Source organism: Macaca mulatta, chromosome 2, assembly GCF_049350105.2.
Source record: "Macaca mulatta isolate MMU2019108-1 chromosome 2, T2T-MMU8v2.0, whole genome shotgun sequence".
NCBI classification, from domain to species: domain Eukaryota; kingdom Metazoa; phylum Chordata; class Mammalia; order Primates; family Cercopithecidae; genus Macaca; species Macaca mulatta.
This window is the reverse complement of record NC_133407.1, coordinates 162,381,054-162,398,401: the sequence shown is the minus strand read 5'-3', so window position 1 is coordinate 162,398,401 and position 17,348 is coordinate 162,381,054. Positions and strand designations below refer to the sequence as shown.

General features: G+C 35.8%; 1 protein-coding gene across 2 annotated transcripts in view; it reads left to right on the top strand.

Annotated features, from left to right (window-relative positions):
- Positions 1 to 17,348, top strand: part of STXBP5L (syntaxin binding protein 5L) — a 488,800-nt gene that overhangs the window by 445,310 nt on the left and 26,142 nt on the right. For both annotated transcript variants that reach the window (XM_015129967.3, XM_015129965.3), the window contains 2 exons: positions 4,574 to 4,744; positions 7,122 to 7,361. In XM_015129967.3, the coding sequence (XP_014985453.2) occupies positions 4,574 to 4,744; positions 7,122 to 7,361 (411 nt within the window). The remainder of the gene's footprint in view (positions 1 to 4,573; positions 4,745 to 7,121; positions 7,362 to 17,348) is intronic.

Genomic DNA, 17,348 nt, shown 5'->3' with positions numbered 1-17,348 from the left:
TATGCCACTAAGGAACTTGCAGACACCTCCAATACTGATTACAGTCAAAGTAATCACATAGAGACTACACTATGGTGCCCATCCAGAACCAAAGCAAAAGCCATGTACCTAACTTACATTATAGATACATCAACAGGAAAAAGTATTTCTTTATGGAAGCTACTTTATAAAATTGGGAAAAGTGACAGTTATACCAGCTGTAGAAATATCAATGTGAGAACACGTGAACACAAAAAATCAAGAAAACATGATACCTCCAAAGGAACACAATAATTCTCCAGTAACAGACCCCAAAGGTAAAAAAAATTCTATGAAACGCCTGAAAAGGAATTTAAAATAATTATCTTAAGGAAATCCAGCAAGATACAAAAGAATACAGATAAATACAAAGAAATAAGAAAAGCAATTCATGAGCTGAATGAGAAATTCAACAAAGAGATAGATATCATAAAAAAAAAACACACACACAACAAATCCTGGAGTTGAGGAATTCAGTGAATGAAATAAAAAATACAATTGAGTACTTTAACAGTAGACTAGACCAATCAGAAGAAAGAATTTCTGAACTTGAACCCAGGTCTTTTGAAATAATCCAATCAGACAAAGGTGGCATGGGGGTGTTGTGGAGGGAGGAAAAGAGGGAGGGAGAAAGAAGAAAGAATGAGAAGGAATGAGGAAAGCCTAGGAGACATGGGAAACAAGCAAACAAATAATCAAATTTTAGAAGTTCCAGAAAGAGCAAAGAAGGAAACAGGCATAGAAAAATCCTGCATGTTCTCACTTATAAATAGGAGCTAAATAATTTGTACACGTGGACATAGAATAATAGACATTGAAGACTCAGAAGGGTGGGAGGGTCAGAGGGGGAGTGAGAAAGGAGAAATTACTTACCAGGTACAGAGTACTTATTCAGATGTGATTCCACTAAAAGTCCAGACTTCATCACTATGCAATATATTCATGTAACAAAATTGCACTTGTACCCTTTAAATTTATACCAAAAAAAGAAAACTTAATGAAATAATAACTGAAAACTTCCCAAGTGTTGGAAGAGATCTAAACATACAGATATGGAAGGTTCAATAATCCCCAAATAGATTTAATTTTAAAATGTCCTCTCCAAAGCACATTATGGTCAGAATCCAAAAGGTCTGGATCTCAGTGTGCATTACATGTGCCTCTTAAACCCTACTAAATATATCTTCAAAATTGCTACTCCTTCTCAAATATTTTATCTGACCCTGTAGTCAAATGTTTAAGCATACAGATAGTAAGTGAACAACTCTGGATTAGAAGTCTGCCTCCATGATTATTACATATGTGATATGAGAAAATTTCCTGATTGTTTTTTTCTGAGTTTTCGTTTCTTCATCTGCAAAATCAGGATAATAGAAAAAAAAAAAACCCTACATTGCAGGATTGTTGTGAAGGTTAAGTGAGGTAATGTGTATAAAGTGCCCAGCATTTAAGTGTTTGATAAATGTTAACTCCCATTTTTAAAAAATAATAAAACATGCCAGCTATGTAAATGGTGAAAACTAATTTTCATCTTTGCAGTATCTGCAAGGGAATCCAGGAAACATACAATCATACCTTTTCAAACTCTATAATACAGTAAGGCTATATTATAGTGGATACCAAGTACTAGTTCTTCATGTTCAACATGGCCATTAAATATGATTTTTCTCCTTGGCACTCTATCATCATTTGTATGACCAAATAAACACATTTTAAAATGTATTCTGCATATTGCTGAACTATGAGATGATGTTTCAAATATAATTTGTTAGCATTAAGAAAAATAAGACGTATTTTAATGCACTGCCAAGTTTTTAAGTTCTATCAAAACAGAGCCAAATGCACAAGCTCTAAATAAACAGTACTCTTAACTTGGACATGAGTAGTTTTATACTCTGGAAAAAGATGACAATAGTAATTAACTTTTGTTCTGAGTTTACTGTATGCCAGCACATGTTCTAGCATTTGACATGTATTATCACAAAAAAATCACAAAAACTCCATTAGGTAGGTAATAATATTCCACATTTACAGAAGAGGCAACTAATGCATGAAGACTTCAGTAATCTATACAACTAGTATGTGGCAGCACTGGGATTTAATTCCAGGCAGTCTGGCCTGGCCCCAGAACCAATATTCTTATGTACCCTTCTTAACTGCACAGTAAGATGCTTCTGTTCTTCTAGGGTTTTTTATGGTTTTAGGTTTTACATTTAAGTCTTTAATCCATCTGGAGTTAATTTTTGTATAAGGTGTAAGGAAGGGGTCCCGTTTCAGTTTTCTGCATATGGCTAGCCAGTTTTCCCAGCGCCATTGATTAAACAGGGAATTCTTTCCCCATGGCTTGTTTTTGTCACGTTTGTCAAAGATCAGGTGGTTGTAGATGTGCGATATTATTTCTGAGGCCTCTGTTGTGTTCCACTGGTCTGTATATCTGTTTTGGTACCAGTACCATGCTGTTTTGGTTACTATAGCCTTGTGGTATAGTTTGAAGTCAGGTAGCTTGATGCCTCCAGCTTTGTTCCTTTTGCTTAGGATTGTCTTGGCTATCTGGGCTCTTTTTTGGTACCATATGAAATTTAAAGTAGCTTTTTCTTTAATTCTGTGAAGAAAGTAGCTAGATGGGAATAGCATTGAATCTATAAATTGCTTTGGGCAGTATGGCCATTTTCACGATATTGATTCTTCCTATCCATGAACATGGAATATTTTTCCATTTGTTTGTGTCCTCTTTTATTTATTTGAGCCGTGGTTTGTAGTTCTCTTTGAAGAGGTCCTTCATGTCCCTTGTAAGTTGTATTCCTAGGTATTTTATTCTCTTTTGTAGCAATTGTGAATGGGAGTTCACTCATGATTTGGCTCTCTATTATTGGTGTATAGGACTGCTTGTGATTTTTGCACATTGATTTTGTATCCTGAGATTTTACTGAAGTTGCTTATGAGCTGAAGGAGATTTTGGGCTGAGACCATAGGGTTTTCTAAATATACAATCATGTCATCTGCAAACAGAGACAATTTGACTTTCTCTCTTGCTATTTGAATACCCTTTCTTTCTCTTTCCTGATTGCCCTAGCCAGAACTTCCATTCAGGACATAGGCAAGGGCAAAGATTTCATGACTACAACACCAAAAGCAATTGCAACAAAAGCCATAATTGACAAATGGGATCTAATTAAACTAAAGAGTTTCTGCACAGCAAAAAAAACTATCATCAGAGTGAACAGGCAACATACAGAGTGGGAGAAAATTTTTGCAATCTATCCACCTGACAATGGGCTAATATCTAGAATCTACAAGGAACTTAGACAAATTTACAAGCATAAAACAACCCCATCAAAAAGTGGGCAAAGGATATGAACAGACACTTCTCAAAAGAAGACATTTATGTGGCCAAGAAACATATGAAAAAAAGGTCATCATCACTGGTCATTAGAGAAATGCAAATCAAAACCACAATGAGATACCATCTCACGCCAGTTAGAATGGCAATCATTAAAAAGTCAGGAAACAACAGATGCTGGAGAGAATGTGGAGAAATAGAAACACTTTTACACTGTTGGTGGGAGTGTAAATTAGTTCAACCATTGTGGAAACAGTGTGGCGATTCCTCAAGGATCTGGAACCAGAAATACCATTTGACCCAGCAATCCCATTTTGGGGTATGTACCCAAAGGATTATAAATCATTCTACTATAAAGACACATGCACACGTATGTTTATTGAAGCACTATTTACAATAGCAAAGACTTGGAACCAACCCAAATGGCCATCAATGATAGACTGAATAAAGAAATGTGGCACATATATACCATGGAATACTATGCAGACATAAAAGAGAATGAGTTCATGTACTTTGCAGGGAAATGGATGAAGCTAGAAACCATCATTCTCAGCAAACTAACACAGGAACAGAAAACCAAACACCACACGTTCTCACTCATAAGTGGGAGTTGAACAATGAAAATACATGGACACAGGGAGGGGAACATCACACACCGGGGTCTGTCGGGGGATGGAGGGAAAGGGGAGGGAGAGTATTAGGACAAATACCTAATGCATGCAGGGGTTAAAACCTAGAAGACAGATTGATAGGTACAGCAAACTACCATGGCACATGTATACCTATGTAACAAACCTGCACATTCTGCACATGTATCCCAGAACTTAAAGTAAAACTTTTTTTAAATGCTTCTATTCTATCTTTTTAAACTCCAAGCACTTAAAGTACTTTCATTGTATATTTAAGTTATGCAACAAAACATTTAATACTATACTGACAAAATACATGGTAGAGCTATGGAATCAATTTTCAGCTATGTTACACAGCCAAAATATTTTTAAAGAGAATCTTATGCTTAATAAATATCTTTTGAAATTTTTGGCTAACTACTAAAATTATGACTAAATCTTAAAAGAACAAGGACTTAACTATGTTCATGTGGTTTAGAAAATAAAGGAATTGTTGCTTATCTTCATTTGTTAATCCACACACTTGTATTCTTTCATATTAAGAGTTAATTATTATATTTATTCTGCCTTCCTCCTCTTGGCACAGACCATGTAAATGGACACTGCACAAGTCCAACTTCTCAGAGTTGCAGTTCTGGAAAACGTCTTTCTAGTGCCGATGTTTCAAAAGTAAATCGCTGGGGTCCTGGAAGACCACCATTTCGAAAAGCCCAGTCAGCAGCCTGCATGGAGATTTCTTTACCGGTTACAACAGAAGGTATGTTAAACATATTAAATTTTTTTGGTACAGTTAAAATTTGGTTTACCATGGTAATGGGAACAGAGATACAGGATGGAGATCACATGTGAAAGATATTTAAAAACTACTATTCAGTGAATACCTGAGAGCCTGATGGAGCTGTGGCCATAACTCCAACTCCATTCCTCACTCCACCTCCTTCCTCACCTGGAAAACCAAAATGTCTCTGCTTATAGGTAACTACTCGCTCCTCTGTACAAAGGGAGAGCTATGCCTTAATCTGTTCCCTACCCTTCCCGTAATAATTAAGAGTTTATTTCGATCCCAATGGTAAGCTTTTTGGTGTCTCTATCCGTAGATATTTAATGTATTGCAACCTTAATTTCCTCAATTGTCAAATGAATGTGACCAAGAACAAAGGCAAGATATTAAATTCTAAAGTTTTCTATCTTCATCTTCATATATTTTTAAAAGGAAGGTCTATTTGTTTATTTATGGAATGAGTGTGGGGCGGTGGGGGAGGGGAGTAAATTACAAGAGCCGGAGACCAGACATTTTTACAGAGGGACAAAAGGGAATTTTGTAACTTTGCTGCAACTGTCCTATTGATAAGGAACTTTAGAAAGAGAGATAGGAAAAAAAAATTTTAGGAAAATTTGCTATAGTAATTCTATGCTGTGAAGTAAGTCTCTATTTACTACTCCTGAAAACTTTTGACAGCGATCTATATTGGTCCTCAAATTTAAAAATATTATATTTAAGCGTTTGTTTTTTTAAATATTATGCTATACTAAATCTGATCCCTTAGATATGCAGGTAATGATGTTATTTCTCTAACAGGTGTCTATGAATATCAACTTTGTATGGTGATGAACCATGAATGGAAAAGATTTGGAGCCATATAATAGCTAGCATGTTATAAAAGAAGCACTATGAAAGGATTATAAAAGAAGTAGCCCCCATTTAATTTTTATTTTTTTAAGAGAGAGGATCTCATTCTGTTGCTGAGGTTAGATTACAGTGGCACAATCATAGTGCACTGCAGCCTCTAACTCCTGGACTTAAGCGACGCTCCTGCCTCAGCCTCCCAAGCAGCTGGAGGTGCAGGTGCACACCACCAAATCCATCTTATTTTTCAGTTTTTGTAGAGACAGTGTCTCACTAAGTTGCCCAAGGTAGTCTTGAACTCCTGGCCTCAAGCACTGGGGTTACAGACAGCCATGAGACACCACACCCAGCCAGAAGTAGCACTCTGAATCACTGTAATGAGAGGTGGGAATTTTGAATTTTAGATACTTCTACCTCTAATTTGTCCTGGATTCTGGGAAAATTACTAAACTCTAAGTCTGTCTCCAAATCTGTAAAATATATAACCTCCAAACTCCCTCTTGTCTCTAAATTTTATGACAATTATTTTTATAAATTTGCTAAGAGATAAAAAGGAGAAATTAGAAATACTATATTTTGTTTCCTTTTCTATAAAAACAATTATGAGTTACATGTGTACCTATCAAGAGGAAAAAGAGAGTGAAGGCCGTAGAAAGAAAAATATGAAGAACTTGTACTCTGTAGATTATAAGAGCAGGACAACCTTGATAACATTTCACTGAGCTGTATAAGTTTATGCTTATTGGAGTGTGCACATGTACAAGTGTTGATGAGAGGAGAACCTGAAACCATCCTGTTTTTTGTGTGTTTTTTTTTTTTTCAAGTGAGCTGAAGCACTCTCAGAAAGATTACCACTATCAACAGGATGGCATATAGTCTATACTCTTTGTTTAGCCCTAGGCAAAGTTAGGACTGGATTTGAATTAAAGGTAACAGCCTGAAACTAGTTCAGGGAGATAAAATTTGCATTTTGGCCTTGGTAGAAATGTTAATTTTTACAATTGTAATTACTCCAGATATAGAATATGTTTGCCACAGAAGATTTGTGATCCAGATAAGCCCTTTCATGCCAATCGTCACAATATTGTTTTTGGAACTGACAAAGTGTTAGGGACACTTCCAACAATTTAGAGGTAGGAGGGAAGCACAATTTCAGTGATATCGGAAATTCTTATAACCGTTACTATTTAGACTAAATCTTTTTTCTAGGTAAAAGAATTTCAACTAACTTGTGAGTTAACATAGAGAAAGAAAAATGGTGAGCCAGAACTCAGGAGCCTCCAATTCTAGTCCTAGGTCTGCCTAAGCTTATGAATTATACTTCTAGACTTCAGTTTCTCCATCTTCAAAATAAGGGGTTAACTGGATAAGCTCCCTCCTAGGTCAATTAACAAACAATGTAATTTTACTTCCTCCTTGTAATTTCGGTTTTTATATATTAAATCCCTGATGTTATTGTGGAAATATGCTAACAATTTGTGTGGGGTTTTTTTATGTATTTCCATAGAAAACCGAGAAAATTCCTATAATCGTTCCAGAAGCTCTAGTATCTCCAGTATTGACAAAGATTCTAAAGAAGCAATTACAGCACTATACTTCATGGAATCCTTTGCACGGAAAAATGACTCTACCATCTCTCCTTGTCTGTTTGTTGGAACCAGTCTGGGAATGGTGTTAATCATCTCCTTAAACCTACCATTAGCAGATGAACAAAGGTTTACAGAGCCAGTCATGGTATTGCCAAGTGGTAAGAGTTTGTATTCATTCATTCCTTCACTGTTAGTTTTTCAAATTTAGATATAAGGTATTATAAACATAAATTTGTATTGGAGCAAAGGTTATAAGTATTCTGCACAATGGGAACTATTAAGAATTTTATATATCATATACCATCCCAACATTTGTCATATTGTAGCTTTCCTTTGGAGTAAAAGAGTACAAGCATTTCTTTGGTAGTAAACTGTGGAAGTGCCAACCTGAACAATGACATGGTAAATAAGTTCCTGAAAAGCACTGAGGAAAACCTAAATGCAAAACTTAAATTTATTTTTAACAAATTGAAGCATTTACCCAAAGTTCCATGCCAGATTAGAGCATGAGTGTTTTTACATCATCCTTAAAGAACTCAGAATAATTAAGCTAGAAGCTGTCTGACCTAAAGTGGATTTCTAAAGACTTTTATAACCTTCTCATCTTGTTTCAAAAGCGTGCCACACAATTTCTTTCCTATTCATGCTAGTGCCTAGAGAATTTGACCAATGTTATAAGTGTTGTTGTCAAGCATATGTTGTATTCTCTTCCTCCTTGAATTACCTTTTTTTTCCTTTTGAAGAAGAGATGAGTGTGATTCCTCCTGTTATTCCTAATTTGTTCTTATCACTAATTTTATTGTTTCCCTATTTCCTATATAAGAAATTTTCAGATAGTTTTTAAGTTAAAAAATTTCATTAATCTGTAGGATAAGGGTTTTATTGTAAAAGGATATATATAGAAGGTTACAGTTGTGTTTCCTTTCACTGATGTGTTAAGTTCATATGAAAAGATTGTAGGTAGAATAGTCAGTTCTCTATTAATGTGGCAAATTCAGATTTGTGTTTTAAAAGTTAATTGTGACGATTACTTTATTTTAACATATAGTTCACATGAAAAAATATATTTTACTATAGTCCTAATTGTGAGAAAATATACACAATTCTTTTGACTGGTGAATTAGTTGGAGTCAAATCAATGAGATCATAATGAATTATTAATTATTAATTCAATTCATTTTTTAACTCAATAAAAGATTACATATATTGGACATCTAATATGTACCAGGCATTCCTCACAAGTTTAAAGGTAAAATCAACTTCCACTGTCACACAAGTTTAAAGCTGTAAGTTAAAGACAATTTCCTAACTAGAAATATTCTAACAAATGTAGTTTTCTGTATCACAAGCATAGAAATAAGCAATCCCTGGACTAACAAAGCAGGTCTCTCAGTATTATAGGGAAATTCTTTGCCATTCTTAGCACATATATTTAGACCAAAAAATGATGACAGAATACAAAATAAGTATAGATTTAACTTTTGGCATTATTTTGTTAATATTTGAAAACTTTTTCTTTATCTACTTAATAAGATTTAATGGGAAGCTATCTTCTCCAAGTCTCTATGTCACTATTCTTTCAAGACTTTAGTTAATAATATGTGTCAACATCAATTCATTGGCTGGGCACAGTGGCTCATGCCTATAATTCCTGCACTTTGGAAGGCTGAGGGAGGAAGATTATTTGAGGCCAGGAATCTAAGGCCAGCCTGGGCAACATAGTGAGACCCCATCACTACCAAAATTTTTTTCTAAATATATATTTTTTTAAAAATTGCTGGGTGCAGTGGCTCACACCTATAATCCCAGCACTTTGGGAGGCCAAGGTAGGAGGATTGCTTGAGCCCAGGAGTTCAAGACCAGTCTGGGCAGCATAATGAGACCCCATCTGTACAAATAATTTTTAAAAATTAGCCAGGTATGGTGGTGTGCACCTGAGCCCAGAAGGATGAGCATGCAGTAAGTCATAATCTCACCACTGCACTCCAGCCTGGGTGACAGAGTAAGACTCCATCTCAATACAAAATAATAAATAAATTAATTAATTAATTCAAATGTGCCACACTTATACAAGATGTTAATAATAAAGGAAATGACAGAAGGGGTACGTGGGAACTCTTTATACTTTCTGTTCAATTTTCTTTAGATCTGAAACTGCTGTTAAAAATACATTCTTATTAATTTGTTGGAAAAAAACTGTATATAAAGGAGAAAACCATTAGTCTGGGTTCCCATGTTTGTTCTATAATTAACCATTACAAGAAAGAAAGCCTACTTGGGAGCCATAATTTATGGCAGTAAAAAGAAAGGAGGGAAAAGATAAAGGTGACAGAAAGCTTGTTTAAATTTAAAGTAGAAAATTTTGTGCATCCTCTTTCAGAGCTTATTTATTGACTATCTGTCCTAGTCTTCACCCTCCTTGCCATATCTATTTTCTTTCCTATAACCATGAGTCTCTGCCCAAGCTTATGGGAACTATTATGGGTACTGTTTATGTTATTATGGTTGCTGCCACAGCTAATGGGAACCATTAAAGAAGGTTTGGATTTAAGGGCATTTAGCATTTTTCCATTGTCAGTGCTGAATTGAGTGACATGCTCTCTGGCCTTGAATGCATCTTTTTTTCCTGTAAAAACATTGTTAAATAAACTTTTGTCAGTCGGCCCAGGAAAATTCATGAGTCAAATAGTTTCCTTAGACTTGAAAACAGTCTACTTTGAAATGTATCCACTCATTCAACAAACATTTACCAAGACCATACCACTGAAGTAAGCACTGGAGATACAATGGTCCCTGTTTTCAGAGACTTGTAGGGAAAAACAAAATTAAACACAAAATTACAATAAAGAAAATATAATAATGGAAATTACACTAAGAGAAATAAAGAATACTGTGGCAGCATGGCAGGGGGATTTGGGGAAGAGCTCCCTAACAAAAATAACATCTGAAGTGGAAGTTGGACAAGTTTGGGAGTAAGTGTACAGTACTGATGTTTAAGAGTAATTTGCGGGCTGGGCGCAGTGGCTTATAATTGTAATCTCAGCATTTTGGAAGACCAAAGTGGGAGGAATGCTTGAGCCCAGGAGTTCAAGACCAGCTGGGCAACACTGGGAGACCCTGTCTCTAGAGAAAAAAAAAAAATTTTTTTGAAAGAGTAATTCAGTACAACGTGAGTAAAAATCTACAAGTAAGAGAGGACATGGCATAGCTGGAGCCTGTAGATAGAATGATACTAAATGAGGATGGAAAAGTAGGCAGGGAATGATTATACAGTGCCTTATAAATCGTGTCAAGAAGGAGAAGACTACCTAGTGTTTTTTGTTTTTGTTTTTCAGTACAAAACTTGTGATGCAAAACACTGGGTTGTTTTTTTTTTCAAGATCTAGTTATTAAATTTTAAATTTTATAATTGTAAAAATCAAAATATAAAGAAAAAAATGAAAATTCTACCACTAGCAAACTTTGTCCCTTCTCTGTCCCCCTTCCCCTCTTCATTTCCTCCCCTAGGAATTTTACTCTCCACTAGCAACTCGGTGAGAAATTTATTAAAACTCATTTTAAATTTTATTTATTTCTACTGAACTCTTTATGCTGCCAACTATAAATTATTCTATAATGATCAGTTCTGCCATACAAAGTACCTAGCACTGCTTTGTAAGATATATATATATGTTATATATACACACACACATATAAAACATATATATATATATAGCTCATAATCAAACTCAAGATTTAAATTCATGATTAAAGTCAAGATTCTCCTTGACTTTAATCATGAATTCTCCTTACCCCAGTGGTAGGCTGCTTTTTCATTGCTATAAAGGAATACCTGAGATTGGGCAATTTATAAAGAAAAGAGGTTTAATTGGCTCACAGCTCTTCAGGCTGTGCAGGAAGCATGGCGCCGAGATTTGCTCAGCTTCTGGTGAGGCCTCAGGAAGCTTCCAATCATGGTGGAAGGCAAAGAGGGAACAGGCACATTACATGACAAAAGGAAAAGCAAGAGAGAGAGGAGGGAGGTACCATATAATTTTAAACAACCAGATCTTATGTGAACTAACAGAGAGAGAACTCAATAATCACCAAGGAGATGGTTCTAAGCCATTCATAAGGGATCCATCCTCATGATCTAACACGTCCCATTAGACCCTATCTCCAACATTGGAGATTACATTTCAACATTAGATTTGGAGGGGACAAACATCCAAACCATATCAACTTCCAAACTAGTTATTTTTAACACTCTTTCATTTCTGTTAGTAGAATATTAACAGAAATATAATTAATAGCCATCATACTACCTAAATCGCCTCCATAACTTCAGTTTTTTTCTTCTGACCCTTTTACTCACTGCCTTCAAACTGGTCATATGCCAGTATTATTTTTATCATTGAATTTTTACTTTTGGACCTACCCTGTCTACTCTGGAGTTGTCCCAGCCTTACTCCCTAAGTCAAACTTATTTTCCAGCATTCAATTCCTTTAAAGTCTGCTTCTCCATTGAAGAACTAGTAAGTTAATTTATATAAATATGAAAATAGGTTAATGTGCTTTTTTATAGATATAATATGAAACTGGTTAATAGACTTTTTCTGGAAATTATTTAATTGAAATTAGAATGATAGTATTTTTAGTCCTAAGTCTAAACTTTGATGAAAAACTTTATTAAAATATTGTTTAGTTAAGATCTTTTGATATAAGATGGGTATATTTCAAATATACTTATGAAATTCATGCATTTTATCTCTTATAAACTGCAATAAGAACTAATACAATAATAGCATAGTTAAACATAATCATTACATTTGACTGAACAAGAATAACAAAGGCCTCATACAGAATACTCAACATATATACTCCCCATTTATAGGTTTCAATATTTAGCACCTTTCGGAGTTACCAGTATCTATTATTCTATTTCATATGTTCATGTGTACCCATTGTTTAGCTTCAACTTATAAGTGAGAACATGTAGTTTTTTACTTTCTGAGTCATTTTATTTAGGATAACAGCCTCCAGCTGCATTCACATTGCTGCAAAGTGCAATGATTTCATTATTTATTTATTTTATTATACTTTAAGTTCTAGGGTACATGTGCACCATGTGCAGGTTTGATACATAGGTATACACATGCCATGTTGTTTTGCTGCACCCAGCAACTCATCATTTACATTAGGTATTTCTCCTAATGCTATACCTCCCCCAGATCCCTAACCCTTGACAGGCCCCAGTGTGTGATGTTCCCTGCCCTGAGTTCAAGTGATCTCATTGGTTTTCTGTCCTTGTGATAATTTGCTGAGAATTATTGGTTTCCAGCTTCATCCATGTCCCTGCAAAGGACATGAACTCATCCATTTTTATGGCTGTGTAGTATTCCATAGTGTATATGTGCCACATTTTCTTAATCCAGTCTATCACCGATGGACATTTGGGTTGGTTCCAAGTCTTTGCTATTGTGAATAGTGCTGCAATAAGCATACGTGTGCATGCATCTTTATAGTAGCATGATTTATAATCCTTTGAGTATATACCCAGTAATGGGATTGCTGGGTCAAATGGTAATTCTAGTTCTAGGTCCTTGAGGAATCGCCACACTGTCTTTCATAATGGTTGAACTAGTTTAGAGTCCCACCAACAGTGTAAAAGCGTTCCTATTTCTCCACATCCTCTCCAGCACCTGTTGTTTCCTGACTTTTTGATGATTGCCATTCTAACTGGTATGAGATGGTATCTCATTATGGTTTTGATTTGCATTTCTCTGATGACCAGTGATGATGAACATTTTTTCATATGTCTGCTGACTGCATAGATGGCTTCTTTTGAGAAGTGTCTGTTCATATCTTTTGCCCACTTTTTGATGGGTTTGCTGGTTTTTTTAGTGTAAATTTTTTTGAGTTCTTTGTAGATTCTGGATATTAGCCCTTTGTCAGATGGGTAGATTGCAAAAATTTTATCCCATTCTGTAGGTTGCGTGTTCATTCTGATGGTAGTTTCTTTTGCTGTGCAAAAGCTCTTTAGTTTAATTAGATTGCATTTGTCAATTTTGGCTTTTGTTGCCATTGCTTTTGGTGTTGTAGACATGAAGTCCTTGCCCATGCCTGTGACCTGAATGGTACTGCCTAGGTTTTCTTCTAGGGTTTTTATGGTTTTAAGTCTAACATTTAAATCTTTAATTCATCTTTAATTAATTTTTGTATTAGGTGTAAGGAAAGGATCCAGTTTCAGCTTTCTACATACAGCTAACCAGTTTTCCCAGCACCATTTATTAAATAGGGAATCCTTTCCCTATTTCTTGTTTTTGTCATGTTTGTCAAAGATCAGATGGTTATAAATATGTGGTGTTATTTCTGAGGCCTCTGTTCTGCTCCATTGATCTATATCTGTGTTTTGGTACCAGTACCATGATGTTTTGGTTGCTGTAGCCTTGTAGTACAGTTTGAAGTCAGGTAGTGTGATGCCTCCAGCTTTGTTCTTTTTGCTTAGGATTGTCTTGGCAATATGGGCTCTATTTTGGTTCCATATGAACTCTAAAGTAGTTTTTTCCAATTCTGTGAAGAAAGTCATTGGTAGCTTGATGGGGATGGCATTGAATCTATAAATTACCTTGGGCAGTATGGCCATATTCATGATATTGATTCTTCCTATCCACAAGCATGGAATATTCTTCCATTTGTTCGTGTCCTCTTTTATTTCCTTGAGCAGTGGTTTGTAGTTCTCTTTGAAGAGGTCCTTTACATCCCTTGTAAGTTGGATTCCTAGGTATTTTATTCTCTTTGTAGCAATTGTGAATGGGAGTTTACTCATGATTTGGCGCTCTGTTTGTCTGTTAATGGTGTATAGGAATGCTTGTGAGTTTTGCACATTGATTTTGTGTCCTGGGACTGCTGAAGTTGCTTATCAGCTTAAGGAGATTTGGGGCTGAGATGATGGGGTTTTCTAAATATACAATCATGTCATCTGCAAACAGGGACAATTTGACTTCCTTTTTAACTAATTGAATGCTCTTTATTTCTTTGTCCTGCCTGATTGTCCTGACCAGAACTTCCAACACTATGTTGAATAGGACTGGTGAGAGAGGGCATCCTTATCTTGTGTCGGAAAGGGAATGCTTCCAGTTTTTATCTATTCAGCATGATATTGGCTGTGGGTTTGTCATAAATAGCTCTTATTATTTTGAGATACGTTCCATCAATACCTAGTTTATTGAGAGTTTTAAGCATGAAGGGCTGCTGAATTTTGTCAAAGGCCTTTTCTGAGTCTATTGAGATAATCATGTGGTTTATGTCATTGGTTCTGTTTATGTGATGGATTACGTTTATTGATTTGTGTATGTTGAACCAGCCTTGCATCCCAGAGATGAAGCCGACTTGATCGTGTTGGATAAGGTTTTCGATGTGCTGCTGGATTTGGTTTACCAGTATTTTATTGAGGATTTTCACATCCATGTTCATCAGCGATATTGGTCTAAAATTCTCTTTTTTTGTTGTGTCTCTGTCAGGCTTTGGTATCAGGATGATGTGGGCATCATAAATTGAATTTGGGAGGATTCCCTCTTTTTCTATTGATTGGAATAGTTTCAAAGGGAATGGCACCAGCTTCTCTTTGTGCCTCTGGTAGAATACAGCTATGAGTCCATCTGGTCCTGGACTTTTTTTGGTTGGTAGGCTATTAATTATTGCCTCAATTTCAGAGTGTTATTGGTCTATTCAGAGATTCAACTTCTTCCTGGCTTAGTCTTGGGAGGGCGTATGTGTCCAGGAATTTATCCATTTATTCTAGATTTTTTAGTTTATTTGTGTAGAGGTGTTTGTAGTATTCTCGGATGGTAGTTTGTATTTCTGTGGGATCCGTGGTGATATCTCTTTTATCGTTTTTTATTGCATCTATTTGATTCTTCTCTCTTTTCTTCTTTATTAGTTTTGCTAGCAGTCTATCAATTTTGTTGATCTTTTCAAAAAACCAGCTCCTGGATTCACTGATTTTTTTAAGGGTTTTTTGTGTCTCTATCTCTTTCTGTTCTTCTCTATTCTTAGTTATTACTTCTTGCCTTCTGCTAGCTTTTGAATTTGTTGGCTCTTGGTTCTCTAGTTCTTCTAATGGTGATGTTAGGGTGTCGATTTTAGATCTTTCCTGCTTTCTCTTGTGGGCATTTCGTGCTATACATTTCCCTCTACACACTGCTTTAAATGTGTCTGAGATATTCTGGTACATTGTGTCTTTGTTCTCATTGGTTTCAAAGAATATCTTTATTTCTGCCTTCATTTCATTATTTACCCAGTAGTCAGTCAGGAGCAAGTTGTTCAGTTTCCATGTAGTTGTGCGGTTTTGAGTGACTTTCTTAATCTTGAGTTCTAATTTGATTGCACTGTGGTCTGAGAGACACTTCGTTGTGATTTCTGTTCTTTTACATTTACTGAGGAGTGCTTTACTTCCAACTATGTGGTCAATTTTGGAATAAGTTTGATGTGCTGAGAAGAATGTATATTCTGTTGATTTGGGGTGAAAAGTTCTGTAGATGTCTATTAGGTCTGCTTGTTGCAGAGCTGAGTTCAATTCCTGGATATCCTTTTTAACCTTCTGTCTCATTGATCTGTCTAATACTGACACTGGGGCGTTAAAGTCTCCCATTATTATTGTGTGGCAGTTTAAGTCTCTTTGTAAGTCTCTAAGGACTTGCTTTATGAATCTGGGTGCTCCTGTATTGGGTGCATATATATTTAGGATAGTTAGCTCTTCTTGTTGAGTTGAACCCTTTATCATTATGTAATGGCCTTCTTTGTCTCTTTTGATCTTTGTTGGCATAAGGTCTGTTTTATCAGAGACTAGGATTACAATCCCTGCTTTTTTTGCTTTCTATTTGCTTGATAGATCTTCCTCCTTCCCTTTACTTTGAGCCTATGTGCATCTTTGCATGTGAGATGGGTCTCCTGAATACAGTACACTGATGGGTCTTGACTCTTCATCCAATTTGCCAGTCTGTATCTTTTAATTGTGGCATTTAGCCCATTTACATTTAAGGGTAATATTGTTATGTGTGAATTTGATCCTGTCATTATGTTAGCTGGTTATTTTACGCATTAATTGATTCAGTTTCTTCATGGCATCAATGGTCTTTACAATTTGGCATGCTTTTGCAACGGTTGGTACCAGTTGTTTATTTCTATGTGCTTCTTTCAGGAACTCTTGTAAGGCAGGCCTGGTGGTGGCAAAATCTCTCAGTATTTGCTTGTCTGTAAAGCATTTTATTTCTCCTTCACTTATGAAGCTTAGTTTGGCTGGATATGAAATTCTGGGTTGAAAATTCTTTTCTTTAGGAATGTTGAATATTGGCCCCCACTCTCTTCTGGCTTGTAGGGTTTCTGCCGATAGATGCCCTGTTAGTCTGATGGGCTTCCCTTTGTGGGTAACTCGACCTTTCTCTCTGACTGCCTTTAACTTTTTTTCCTTCATTTCAACCTCAGTGAATCTGACAATTATGTGTCTCAGGGTTGCTTTTCTCAAGGAATATCTTTGTAATGTTCTCTGTATTTCCTGAATTTGAATGTTGGAGTGCCTTGCTAAGTTGGGGAAGTTCTCCTGGATAATATCCTGAAGAGTGTTTTCCAGCTTTGTTCCATTCTCCCCATCACTTTCAGGTACACCAATCAAACTAGATTTGGTCTTTTCACCTAGTCCCATATTTCTTGGAGGCTTTGTTCGTTTCTTTTTACTTTTTTTCTCTATCTTGTTTTCTCACTTTATTTCATTAATTTGATCTTCAGTCACTGATACCCTTTCTTCCACTTGATCAAATCAGCTATTGAAGTTTGTGCATGTGTCACCAAGTTCTCATGCCATGGTTTTAGTTCCATCAGGTCATTTAAGGTCTTTGCTACACTGTTTATTCTAGTCATTCATCTACTCTTTTTTCAAGCTGTTTAGCTTCCTTGCAATGGGTTTGAACATCCTCCTTTCGCTTGGAGAAATTTGTTATTACCAACCTTCTGAAGCTTACTTCTGTCAACTCGTCAAAGTTATTCTCTGTCCAGCTTTGTTCTGTTGCTGGTGACGAGCTGTGATCCTTTGGAAGAGAAGAGGCACTCTGATTTTTAGAATTTTCAGCTTTTCTGCTGTGGTTTCTCCTCATCTTTGTGGTTTTATC